This window comes from Schistocerca cancellata, chromosome 7 (assembly GCF_023864275.1).
Source record: "Schistocerca cancellata isolate TAMUIC-IGC-003103 chromosome 7, iqSchCanc2.1, whole genome shotgun sequence".
Taxonomy (NCBI): domain Eukaryota; kingdom Metazoa; phylum Arthropoda; class Insecta; order Orthoptera; family Acrididae; genus Schistocerca; species Schistocerca cancellata.
Genome location: NC_064632.1, coordinates 365445225 through 365459172, shown reverse-complemented (window position 1 = coordinate 365459172; position 13948 = coordinate 365445225). Strand labels below are relative to the sequence as shown.

Sequence of the window (13948 nt, the reverse complement as noted above, 5' to 3'; positions counted from 1 at the left end):
AAATTGATTAGGAAGGTACATGCTGAGCAAATTTATGAGGGATGGGAAAGATGTGCATGGTTAGACAGCCATGTTAGAAAGCTAATCTGAAAGCAAATAGGGATCCACTGCAGATTTAAATGCAACCAAAGCCTAGTTGAACATGAAGAGTTCAGCATACTTGAAAGTATAATTCTATCTACTGATCTGACAGAATACTGTAAGAAGTTTTGGTCTTGCATTAAATCAGTAAACATGTCCAAACCATCTGTCCAGACACTCGATCAGTAATGATAAAGACATCAAAACAGAGGATGACAAAGAGAAGGCCAAATTTTAAATTCTTTTCTCTAAGATTGTTTCTCTAATGAAGACTCATTGACATTCCCCTTTTAAATTTTCACAGTAACTCCAAAATGACAGATATCAAAATAAGTGACCACAGGACAAAAACCCAACTGAAATCACTTAACAGAGGAAAAACAACTTGACCCCATGGGATGCCCATACAATTGCACATATGGTATGCAAAAGAAATTGCATCTCTCCTAGTAGTCATCAGCTATAGGTCATTGGTAGAGGTCAAAAATAGAATGAGTACAAGTCCAGTGTTGTGAGTTACTAGAAATCTAGATCCACTGTCACATTGGTACTATACTGGCTTTTCTCCCTCCTGCTATAGTTCCACAAATATGACAAGTCAGAACAGAGACATTGCAGCTGCCTCCTGCTCATTGACTCATTGCCTTACTGAGGCATGCAGGAGTGTGTCATTAGTAACAAGTTTTTAGTAACACCTAACTTTCCTTGTTGCCAAATTGAAATTTGCATTTTTGGCAAAACGCAGCACAGTACAGTTTACAGAGAGTCATCTCACTAAAATGCTAATGCAGTTGCAGCTATAGTAGAACCCCGAAACAGCAACAGTAGCCCTAAATAAGCAATTGAGGACAAGTCAGGTCAACAGTTTATGAAAAAGACCATTCTTTGTATAAAAATAAATGTGCAGTTTCTTCACTTACATTGTTGCAAACCCACACCCAGTCCCATTTTACCAGCTATCATGGCCCATAAATAATAACATCATGGTATAGAAAAAGTCTGTAGTTACTTGTATATAGTGGTAGACAAGGAAGTAGAGAATTATGTTTCTTCCCAACTCCCACCTCCACCATCTCTGTACCACTGTGGGCAATTGCTACATGCTGGCCGCTGTGCCTAGCGGTTCTAAGCACTTCAGTCCAGAACCGCGCTGCTGCTACGGTCACAGGTTCGAATCCTGCCTCGGGCATGGATGTGTGTGATGTCCTTAGGTTGGTTAGGTTTAAGTAGTTCTAATTCTAGGGGACTGATGACCTTAGATGTTAAGTCCTATAGTGCCTTGAGCCATTTGAACCATTTGAATTCCTACACACTGTTAGTTGCAAATCAAGCAAGGTCAAAAGCATTTAGCCTTTGTACCATCTTTACTTATTTGTGGTTAGTTAGGTCTGAACCAAACAACAGTTATGTAACAATTATGTAACAGTTACATAATGACATAGAATAGAGTCTAATGCAACTTTAAAATTATTAATATTATATGATTTGTGACATAGGAGCAGTGAAACAAAAATAGGGATATAGTGATAGTGTTAACAGATAATAATCGTCTTACCCAATGATTGCACATGTAGTAGCAGTGATGCGAGTCCTCGGTTGTAGTTGTGAACTTGTGTGCTTAATCTCCTTTCTACACTGCTATAGACTATTTTTAATGAACAACAGGCTCAAGTAATGAGTTTCCAGTTAAATGGGCAGTGGCAGAGACTGGCGAGTGTAGGCTCTGAGTGTACCGTGATGGCAAGTTCAGAAAAGACGAGATAGGGCCCACTGGCTAGTTTAAAGAGCGTATACAGAGTTCATTTGTGGTCTGTAATCACCGGAAGAAAGAGGCATTTCAGATATTTTGAAAAATGTTGTCATTGCTGTTTTCAAGAAGCGTGGTTAAACAAGCGCGCAAAACTATAGGTCTATATCGCTGCTATCAGTCTTTTGTAGAATTTTGAAGCATGTTTTATGATTGCTCATTAAGACTTTTCTGGAGACCTAAAACTTCCTTAGTAGGAATCAATATGAATTCCACAAACAATGATCCCGTGAAAACCAGTTTGCCCTCTTTTTTACAAGACCACAAAGGCAATAGATCATGGCACCCAAGTTGATGCTGCATTTCTTGACTTCTGGAAGGCATTTGATACAATTCCACACTGGCACCTAGTGAAAAAATGTGTACTTATGGAATATCAGACAATCTTTGTGCTTAGATTGAAAAGTTCCTGGCAAATAGAACACAGCATGTCATTCTTAATGGACAGAAATGCTCAGAAGTAAAAGTAACTTCAGGCATACCCCAGGGTTGTGTAGAAAAATGTAGTGGAATGCAGGAAGACCTGCAGAGTCTAGATGCTTGTTGCAGCCAGTAGCAATTGACCCTCAACATAAACAAGTGTAATGTATTGCACAAAATAGGCAGAAAGACACATTGTTTTATGGTGACACAATTACCAAACAGCAGTCACATGCTTTAAATATCAGTCAGTGTGCATATTTAGTGATTTAAAGTGGAATCACCACATAAAACTAATTGTAGGAAAGGAGATGCCAGACTGATGTTTATTGAAAGATTCCTCAGTTACATGTAGTCCACCTACTAAAGTGGTAGTATATAAAACACTCATTTGACTGATGCTTGAGTAATACTCAGCAGTCTCAGACCCTTACAAGATAGACAGCTGAAACAGAAAAGACCCAAAGTAGAGTGGGGTGTTTCGTCGTGAGTTTGTTTAGTAAGTGTGAAAGAGTCACAGAGACGCTCATCCATATCCAGTGGAATACACTACAAGAGAAACATTCTACAAAAGAATGTGATGTGCTGTTAATATCCTGAGCATATGACTCCAGAAGACTGAATGAGTATATTCCTTTTTCCTATGTACATTTTGCGAAAAGGCCATGAAGGCAAAATGAAGAGATATTTAAGCTCATGCTGAGGACAAAATTAGTATGTCCATTGACAATGGAGCATTCTGTGCTTACTAGGCAACTGCAGTGTCCACAGACTGCCTTTGGGATGAAGCTCATCTTGTTATCCTGTCAAAGTTTGCTTTGCAACACCCTACAGGCATTTTCCACCACTGTGCAAAAAATTCATCTACTCACCATGCTTGCAAAAGAAGGAAAAGTAAACAAGATGAGCTGACTCTACTGGAAACAAAAATCCTGCATGATTGACTGTTGGCAAGATGTTGGGAAATCACATCAACATTATTTTCTCATAAATCTCTCAAGACCCAAAATTACAGTGCTGAAGGCTACAAATGTAAAATATGTTCATCTAAAGGAAACTGTTGCTGGAATAAACATTAGTCACAGAACACAACACTCAAAATTTCTCATTTTACTAGAATATTGTCCCTGGATGGGATTTCTTGTGGCATCACAAGCAATAATAGACTATGGAGGATTGGAGCTCCACATTGATGAATCTAGTCCAGCAAGATCATGCAACAATTATTCAGGGTGATTGTCTACCTTTACAGACATACTCATCCCACCCGTTTCCAATGAAACAATTTCTAGTCAACAGCCTGGATGCTCAGTTAAATTGTGAAGCTCTAATCAAATGCTAAGCAGTACTCAGCCTCACAAAAGACATAATATGCTAGCAATAATTGTGATGATACTTTGTGGACAAGGAAGAGTGCTCTAGGTCACCAATTGCCATGAACACCCACAACTCTCATGTAAGGATATTTGCATAGGGATAATTGAACCTATTCAGGAATAATGACCTAGTGCCTTTGACGGAGAATCATGCTTAACTGCCATTATTGATGACTCATTGGAGGAATCCATTACCCAGCCACCAATGTGTCATGACTTGACCGAGAACAAGTTCAGTGAGTGCCAACCATTATGTGTCAAATATTGATGAAGATACATTTTTTTTAATGTTTAGCACAGAGGACATTCACACTGTGTGTCAGCTGTCACATACATTCTAGTCTGGAGTGGAGACAAGTCAAAGCACATGACATGGTGTGAGTTGTCATATCAACATTGGATGTTTCGTACATGGACATCACTGTGGCTGTAGTAAGGCCACCCACCCACCATCTTCATGGAAGCTGAATGCAAACAGTACCTTCCTCTAAGAGTTTGTATTGCTAAGGTGTGAACAGATACAAAAGCATCAGTGTGTCAGATGTGCAATAGGCATCCAGCAGTGGTTTTAATATGCCCTGACTAAATCCAATTAAATGGCTAAAGAGATTTGACCTTGTCTCTAAATACAATAGTTGGGTTGACCCAGTATATTGTCCTGGACAGTGAGAGTTCATCAGAGACAAAGGTATTGTCAGGAGTGCCCAGGGAAGTCTGATAAGACCACTCTTGTTCTCTCTCTACCTATAAACAGTCTTTTGGGGAGGGTGAGCATCAGTCTGCAATGGTTTGTGTATGAGACCGTAGTGTAGGGGAAAGTGTCATAGGTGAGTGACTGTAGGGTGATACAGATAATTTGGACAGAATTTGTGCTTGGTCTCATGAATGGCAGCTTGCTCTAAATATGTAGATGTGTTAGTTAATGCACATGAATAGGAAAACAATCTTCTAAAGTTTGAATATAGTATTAGTAATATGCTGCTTGACACAGCTGTGTTCAATAAATTTCTAAATGTAACATTGCAAAGCAACAAGAAATATAACAAGCATGTAAAGTTGATTGTAGGGAAGAAGATTGGTCAACTTCATTTTACTGTGAGGATTCTAGGAAAGTGTAGCGTATCTATAAAGGACACTGCCTACAGAAAACTTATGCAACCCTTTCTTGTGTAGTGCTCAGTGTCCAGATCTCCACTGGATTTGATTAAAGGAAGAACCAGAAGCAATTCAGTGGTGGGCTGCTAGTTTTGTTAGTGCTTGGTTTGTCCAGCACCCAAGTATTACAGAGATACTGCTTGAATTCAAATGGGAATCCCTGGAAGGAAGAAGACATTCTTTTCGTGAAACACTATTCCGAAAATTTAGAGAATCAGTATTTGAAACAGACAGCTGAATGGTTCTAATGCAACCAGCAGGCATCTCTCATAAGATCTACAAGACAAGATAAGACAAATTAGGGCTCGTATGGGAGCATATGGACAGCCATTTTCTCTCATTCTATTTGTGACTGGTATGGGAAAGGGAGTGACTATTAGAGATATTAAGTACCCTTCACTGTGCACCATATGGCAGCTTGTGGAGTATGTAAGCAGATGTACATTAGGCGCTTTCCCAGTGTCTACTTTTAATTGAACGGTACAGCCCAGCAGTGGTTTCAGAAACAGGAGAAGCTTGAGAGCTGTTTCAGGTTGAATTTAAGAAGACATTTGGCCACAACTAGCAACATAACCAAAGATTAACTGAAGTACAGTGCTGAACACTAGAGGGATGCAGCACATACTGAAAATTTTGTGATGGCATTAGACAGTGAACCCAGACATGATACAAGCTGGCAAAGTTCTACACCTAGTGTATGATGTGGCTGAGGATAACTATCAATCACTTTTTTTGAAGGATGTGCATACATAACAAGGCACTGTACCAGAAAAGAGTATGCAGAAGGGCATTCAAGAGACTTTTTAATGTTGTATCAGTGGTAGTCACCTCATATGGCTAATATAGCAAACAGTCACAGAAGCGTTAGTATGGAAGTCAGATATCCAGACGTAACAGTGTAGAATAGAAGTGGCATCACTAATTACTAATTTAAGAAGAGGGTTGTCAAACATTGGCACCAATCAACTATGGGCCTTGGACACCGAGGATAACCATTGTGAATACTATATTGCCAAACAACCACCTCTAAGCAACAAATCAGACAACCTAAAGTGGATTTTTATATCTATCCAGAAGATTAAATTATAAAAAAAAGTTATTAATTTGCTGCCTTAGACATACTGAATTGTATGTCACTAGTCCAATGTCACCTTACAAGGATGATGATCCTGCATTGGGGAGACAAAAGCATAGATATGTTTTCCATGCCATTTTCGTGAAACCCTATTACAGTTCTGAAGTGCAAATTGAAGATAAAAGTCTTTTGATGCTTGGTACATGAATACCTGTTCAAAAATCACTTTGTCATATTGAGAGTAACCCTATTTTAATACTGCAGTGATCACAGGGATGTGAGACCACTACCTGAGTGTGAGGAACCTCCAGTGCCACTACATGAAGGACAACTGACTAGATCTAGATGCAAGAACCTACAGTCCACTCGAAAACAACAGGACACTGCTTTCTGAGGAGGGGAAGCAATGATGCAGACTGTGCAGTATCAGAAATGCTGTTGTGGTTATAGTTGCTGGCTGCCAAAGTTCCTGTCCCAGGCTTAATTTCTGCCTCCAGCATTTGTGATTTCTGGAAGGTTATGTGACTTAACTATTTGCATAATACTGAAATTTTCTATGTAAGGACAAATAGGACTACTCTCTACTAAGGCTGACTGCTCTGCTCTGTGGGTAGTTTCTGTGTGTACTCAACAGACATGCTTTCAGTATGAATTGTTAGTTCTTGTTGAAAACCATGCTGTCATTATTGGTACTCTGATCTGTGTTGCACATCACTTTATTATAGTATGAAAGTTTTTATCTGTGTTTATAATACTGTAAACAGAGTTCCTTGTATGGTAGGGTACTTGATATTTCTTGCTTCTCATTTCACCCTCTCCCATAAACTTACTTTTTCTTATAACCATTGCACTATGTCTGTTGTTTCCTGTGTAGTATTTTTTATGTAATTCTATATTTCATACATGCCATAGTTGTGATATATAATTATTTAATTAAATAGAGCAAAATATTTATGTACAGATGCAGAGAAACAACATACAATCAACCTGTTTCTGGGGTTATTTGTACCTGATGAGAGTCGGCCTCCTATATGGGAAATGGCAACTGACTACTACTTGCATCACAAGCTAGACATTCCAAATAAACGTGCACGCAGCCAGTGGTGGGATACAAGTGCAGTGCAGTTCCTTCCACGTGCATATGAAGAAGTGAATAAACGCTGCCGTCAGTTAGTACCCATTTCAAGTCCACATGATGAAGCTGTTGACAGTTATGCTGACTATTATCGTCCCCATGAACTGAGTGTACTGTGCAGCACTTTTGCTTTCAAAATTAGCCATTCTGTAAGGTAAGTATTAATCAGTTTTGAATATATGCCATTTATTGGTCTGATGCGCAAACGTTTCCCATTTCTCCAAATTAAAAGAAAAGGAAAGAAAAATGGGGAGAAATATTGATTAAAGATGATGTGAATATTTTTTAAAGTTGTTACTAAATGTAGCAATGGAAAATTTCAGATTGAATGCAATATATGTGTGCTCAGCAAATAGAAGAGGCTCTGGGAGCAGTCAGAAAAATTGTTAAGCATTCAAAGTCCTTCTTCAGAGCCAACAAACTAGCACATATAATTCACACACATAATGCCACTTTTTTCAATTCTACTATTTGACAGGGATGAGTAACAGTCTTGGCTGTGGTCATTAATGGTAAAGTGTAGGATACATAGAATGGGGAGAGGGCTAGGAAAGATCATGCTGGAGAGAAACAGTTGTACTGTAACAATTGCTATCCCATTTCATATCATTTTATTCGTTTTTTATCTCCCTTTGGCAGTCATATTCATTTTAGTATTGCTGATGGCATCACATCCCACATCTGATGTACCTGTTTCTCAGTCAAGATCAAGTCTTTTTATTTTCAGTTTCTCCGGTTTGTCATCATACCCCCATGTTGTTCATTTCTATATCCATACATACAATATCTAATCCTTTGTTCATCAAGCCCACTGAAATTCTAAATATATGATTTACTAGTAATTTTTTGTTATTTCTTATTGCTATGCATTTGCTCCTCTGATTTCTGTGATACAAGTGACCATTCACTTATTTTAATATCACTAAATTACTGTATGAGCAGTGGAAAATCTAGAATGGGGTAACAACTTGAATTAGAATAGATTGCTGCTCACCACATTGAGGTGATGTTGAGTGGCACACTCGTGCCACACAATGCCTCCTCTATGTAGTGAGTAGCAATCTGTTCTAATTCATATAATTTATACATCGCCGTGACTTCTTTGAAAACCATCACTTTCGATATTAGGTATCAGGGAGACATCTGTTTCTTCATTTAGTTTATGAAGAAATTTTAACCATATGTAAATGCTGCCAGTGCCCAAGCACTTGTGGATAACACAGGATCTAAAATTGGGGATAACAGTGCAAAAGCAGAAATGCTTCTTCAAATGTACCTTTAACAAGGAAGATACAAATGACTATTCCAGTTTAATTCTCACACATTTGGAAAGATGGGTGATATATACGAGGGTTGGAATTTAAATAGTGGCAACTATTTATTCACAAACGATACAAAAGAGTTACATGTTTGCACCTATTAGTGTCCTTCAGAGTAGTCACCAGCATTGTGTAGAACCTGTTGCCAACGATGTGAAAGGCGTAGTATACTGTTGGCAGAGCCTGTTCTATTGATGGTGCGAATGGAGCGGTCTATTGCCTGTGAAATCTCTGGAACAGTTCTGAAGTGAATGCCACAAAGTGGTTCCTTCATCTTTGTAACCAAATCAAAGACACAAGGACTTAAGTACAAGGAGTATGGTAGATGGTACAGCACTTCCCAGTCCCATCGACCGAACAGAGCAGCCATAGCTTGTGCTGTATGCGCCCGCGCATTGTCATGCAAAATGATGTGTGGGTTGTGCAGAAGGTGTCACTGCTTCTTTCGCAAAGCTGGTCACATGTGACTTAAGTCCTTGTGACTTTGATTTGATTCTGAAGATGAAGAAACCACTTTGTGGCATTCGCTTCAGAACTGTTCCAGAGATTCGACAGGCAGTAGACTGCTCCATTTCGCACAATCAACAAACAGAACAGGCTCTGCTAACGGCGTACTACACCTTCCACATCACTGTCAATGGGTGCTACACAACACTGGTGACTACTTTGAAGGACAGTAACAGGTGCAAATATGTAACTCTTTTGTATCAGTTGTGAATAAATAGTTGCCACTATTTAAGTTCCAACCCTTGTAGATAATAATGTCACTGATGTTGGGAAATGCCTAAAATAATTAAAATTAAGCAAGATTCTAGGGCACGATGGAATCCCTGTCAGATCCTATGCATAGTTTGTAGCTGAATTAGCCCATTTTAACCATAATGTGTCGTAGATAGTTTGAAAAGAAGGTCAAACCTATTGACAGGAAGGGTGCAGAAGTGATCGCAAGACTGTCATCTGATCTCAGTGACATATGTTTGACAGACTTGTGCAATGTTAATGGCAGTATATGTAAATACCTCATAGATTTGTGTACTGTTCTTGCTGTGGATGGCTGAAAGATCAGTTCTTGTTTTGTGTGTATTTCAAATATCCATCTTTTTCATCCTAATGTATTCCATGCTTTTATTTTAGTTTCATATTTTCTCCAATCTGGGAGGTATAAAAGGTATATTTTATCATGTATTAATCCTATTGGGTGTTTATTTTATAGGGATTTTATGCCAAATTTTACAACAAACTTTAGTCCATTTGCTGTGCGTGTTCGACCAGGACGCCGCAGAGAAGAAATGGGAGCTAAAGGAAGTTCTATGAAAAACCCATCTCTCTCTGGTCAGAGCTCTAGTAGTTCCACCACATCGAGTGCAAGGTAAGTGATAGTCTTTCTGAAAGTATTCGAAATAGGCCTTTTGCAAATGTTAAAAATTTGCAACATACTGAAACAAAGAGAAAAATGTTCACGAGCTATGAGGAGAAAATTCTTGAGTAAACATATTAAATTGTAAGAAACTTGAATTTTGCAGTCTAGGAATCTTTCTAGCCCCATAAAACAGTTAGGACAGAGTGGCTGCCCATAGTGGTATTGACACTGTTTTTTTAACACAATATGAGAGTGAGTTCCTGCTGCATTATTATTATAAAATGGAAACCTCCAGTAGACAGCGTGGCAGATGCTGTACCGTGTGCACAAGTTGTGTGGCCTACCACAAGGATCCTCTGGAGGCTGGTCCATGCAGATGCCATTGGCAGAATATTTTAACTGTATCACACCTGGAACCTAGTGCTGCAGTGCATTTACAACTGTTACATAAAGGGTTATAGCACCCCTCTCCCCTTGTGGAAAGGACGCTCCACTAAGGCATGTGTCAGAGTGACTGTTGGAACACCCATGGCCTCTCTAGTAGACATTGCAAGTAGTGATGGCGGCAGCAGAAGGAGATTCCAGGCTGTAATGAATTATTAGGGGCAGAACATGCACATCCATGGACATGTGTAGCAGCCCCCCCCCTTGCCCCCTCCCCCCTGCCCCCTCCAAAGCACCATAAAAGAGGAATTGTGACAAGGATGCTGGTAGCACCATCAGCACCACATACGCAGAACAGGGAATCAGCGATCATAAAGCAGGTACGACATCGATGATTTCAGCTGCAAATAGAAATATTAAAAAAGGTAGGAAGATTTTTCTGTTTAGCAAAAGTGACAAAAAGCAGATTACAGAGTACCTGACGGCTCAACACAAAAGTTTTGTCTCAAGTACAGATAGTGTTGAGGATCAGTGGACAAAGTTCAAAACCATTGTACAATATGCGTTAGATGAGTATGTGCCAAGCAAGATCGTAAGAGATGGAAAAGAGCCACCGTGATACAACAACCGAGTTAGAAAACTGCTGCGGAAGCTAAGCGAACTTCACAGCAAACATAAAAGCCTTGCAGACAAACAAAAATTACATGAAGCGAAATGTAGTGTGAGGAGGGCTATGCGAGAGGCGTTCAGTGAATTTGAAAGTAAAGTTCTATGTACTGACTTGGCAGAAAATCCTAAGAAATTTTGGTCTTATGTCAAAGCGGTAGGTGGATCAAAACAAAATGTCCAGACACTCTGTGACCAAAATGGTACTAAAACAGAGGATGACAGACTAAAGGCCGAAATACTAAATGCCTTTTTCCAAAGCTGTTTCACAGAGGAAGACTGCACTGTAGTTCCTTCTCTAGATTGTCGCACAGATGACAAAATGGTAGATATCAAAATAGACGACAGAGGGATAGAGAAACAATTAAAATCGCTCAAAAGAGGAAATGCCGCTGGACCTGATGGGATATCAGTTCGATTTTACACAGAGTACGCGAAGGAACTTGCCCCCCTTCTTGCAGCGGTGTACCGTAGGTCTCTAGAAGAGCGTAGCATTCCAAAGGATTGGAAAAGGGCACAGGTCATCCCCGTTTTCAAGAAGGGACGTTGAACAGATGTGCAGAACTATAGACCTATATCTCTAATGTCGATCAGTTGTAGAATTTTGGAACACGTATTATGTTCAAGTATAATGACTTTTCTGGAGACTAGAAATCTACTCTATAGGAATCAGCATGGGTTTTGAAAAAGACGGTCGTGTGAAACCCAGCTCGCGCTATTTGTCCACAAGACTCAGAGGGCCATAGACACGGGTTCACAGGTAGATGCCATGTTTCTTGACTTCCGCAAGGCGTTCGATACAGTTCCCCACAGTCGTTTAATGAACAAAGTAAGAGCATATGGACTATCAGACCAATTGTGTGATTGGATTGAGGAGTTCCTAGATAACAGAACGCAGCATGTCATTCTCAATGGAGAGAAGTCTTCCGAAGTAAGAGTGATTTCAGATGTGCCGCAGGGGAGTGTCATAGGACCGTTGCTATTCACAATATACATAAATGACCTGGTGGATGACATCGGAAGTTCACTGAGGCTTTTTGCAGGTGATGCTGTGGTATATCAAGAGGTTGTAACAATGGAAAATTGTACTGAAATGCAGGAGGATCTGCAGCGAATTGACGCATGGTGCAGGGAATGGCAATTGAATCTCAATGTAGACAAGTGTAATGTGCTGCGAATACATAGAAAGATAGATCCCTTATCATTTAGCTACAAATTAGCAGGTCAGCAACTGGAAGCAGTTAATTCCATAAATTATCTGGGAGTACGCATTAGGAGTGATTTAAAATGGAATGATCATATAAAGTTGATCGTTGGTAAAGCAGATACCAGGCTGAGATTCATTGGAAGAATCCTAAGGAAATGCAATCCGAAAACAAAGGAAGTAGGTTACAGTACGCTTGTTGGCCCACTGCTTGAATACTGCTCAGCAGTGTGGGATCCGTACCAGATAGGGTTGATAGAAGAGATAGAGAAGATCCAATGGAGAGCAGCGCACTTCGTTACAGGATCATTTAGTAATCGTGAAAGTGTTACGGAGATGACAGATAAACTCCAGTGGAAGACTCTGCAGGAGAGATGCTCAGTAGCTCGGTACTGGCTTTTGTTAAAGTTTCGAGAACATACCTTCACCGAAGAGTCAAGCAGTATATTGCTCCCTCCTACGTATATCTCGCAAAGAGACCATGAGGATAAAATCAGAGAGCTTAGAGCCCACACAGAAGCATACCGACAATCCTTCTTTCCACGAACAATAGGAAACAGGAATAGAAGGGAGAACCGATAGAGGTACTCAGGGTACCCTCCGCCACACACCGTCAGGTGGCTTGCGGAGTATGGATGTAGATGTAGGTGTAGTCTGGTCCCTTGATGTGTTAGCACTTTGCTGACGGTGAAAGTGCTGGCCACTTTGTTGAGGATGCTGGTGCTGAAGGAAATGAAGGTGCTGGCCCAGCTGTCAGTGGAATCGCTGCTGGCAGCGAAGAATTGTAGCAAGGCCTGGCAGCAGTCACCGGGGGCTGATCCCTGGAGGAGAAGCAGAAGGCGGCGGCATCCACATGGAGAATAGATCCACCCCACAGCAGGGATGCCCAGTGAGGCCAGGACAGGTGCTGGGGTAGGAGGTGGAGATGGTGGCGGCAGACTCACAGCCCTTGCTGTGGTGTGAGGATGCATTTGTGCACCATACAGATGTGGCAGCTGTAGACCATCCACTACAGTTGATGGCCAAATACGCAAGCCCAGATTGCGGCACCAGCAGGAATGAACTACTCTGGCTGCCAGGGTGACGGATATTGATGGGGCAGTTTGAGGAGACGCAGGAGAGTATGTGACTGGTGACCATTGCATGTCTCAGCCAGTCTCCAGTCCCCCACTGGTGTAAACCTGTAGAAACTCAATAAACATGTCTAGGTGTTGTCCATGGAGAAGCTCACAACATACTTCTTAATTTGAACCTTGGATGTGCGGACGTGATGTTCCATCTTGCCATTAGATTGGGCATGAAAAGGAGGAACAATCATGTGACACATGCCTTGACAGGTGCAGAAATTGTGGAAGGTGTGAGACACAAAATGTGGACTTTTACCCAACACAAGTGTTTAAAGCAGTCCTTCAATAGACAAAACTTCGGAGGGGGCCTGAATGATAGCCTCAGCCTTGATTCTACACCATAAATTCATAGCCCCTCTGAAAAACCCGTAAGAACAGTGCTTATGAGTATGATTTACTTGATTCTATGTTCGTACTTGACATCTCGCTTGAATTCCTATTGACATTTGACTTAGTTATAAGTGGCACAGTAGACAGACTGTTTGCATGATGAATGATGACAGAGTTAAGGGAATATTCTAGACTGTTTTGAAGAGGGGAGGAATGAGAGAGGAAATGCTGACATAATCCACTATCAGGTTGCCAGCACAACTTGTAATGTTTAGCTTCATCATGCAATGATCATGAGTGGAGTACATTTCACAAAATTTTTTACAGGAACTGATGTAATCATAATGTGGTGGCACCGTCAAGGCAACCAGGAACGAGGCTATTGATTTGTCAATCACTATAGTGTCAAATTGATGTTTATGGCTATGTTAGTGACAGGAGAATCTCAATTGTAGCATTAACTCTTTAGGAGGATATGTTTGTGGTTGTGCAACATGCAAAATACTTGT

General features: G+C 40.5%; 1 protein-coding gene across 3 annotated transcripts in view; it reads left to right on the top strand.

Moving 5' to 3' along the window:
- Window positions 1–13948, top strand: part of LOC126092008 (polyphosphoinositide phosphatase) — a 178695-nt gene that overhangs the window by 139635 nt on the left and 25112 nt on the right. For all 3 annotated transcript variants that reach the window (XM_049907387.1, XM_049907386.1, XM_049907385.1), the window contains 2 exons: window positions 6876–7203; window positions 9582–9737. In XM_049907387.1, coding sequence (XP_049763344.1) covers window positions 6876–7203; window positions 9582–9737 — 484 coding nt within the window. The remainder of the gene's footprint in view (window positions 1–6875; window positions 7204–9581; window positions 9738–13948) is intronic.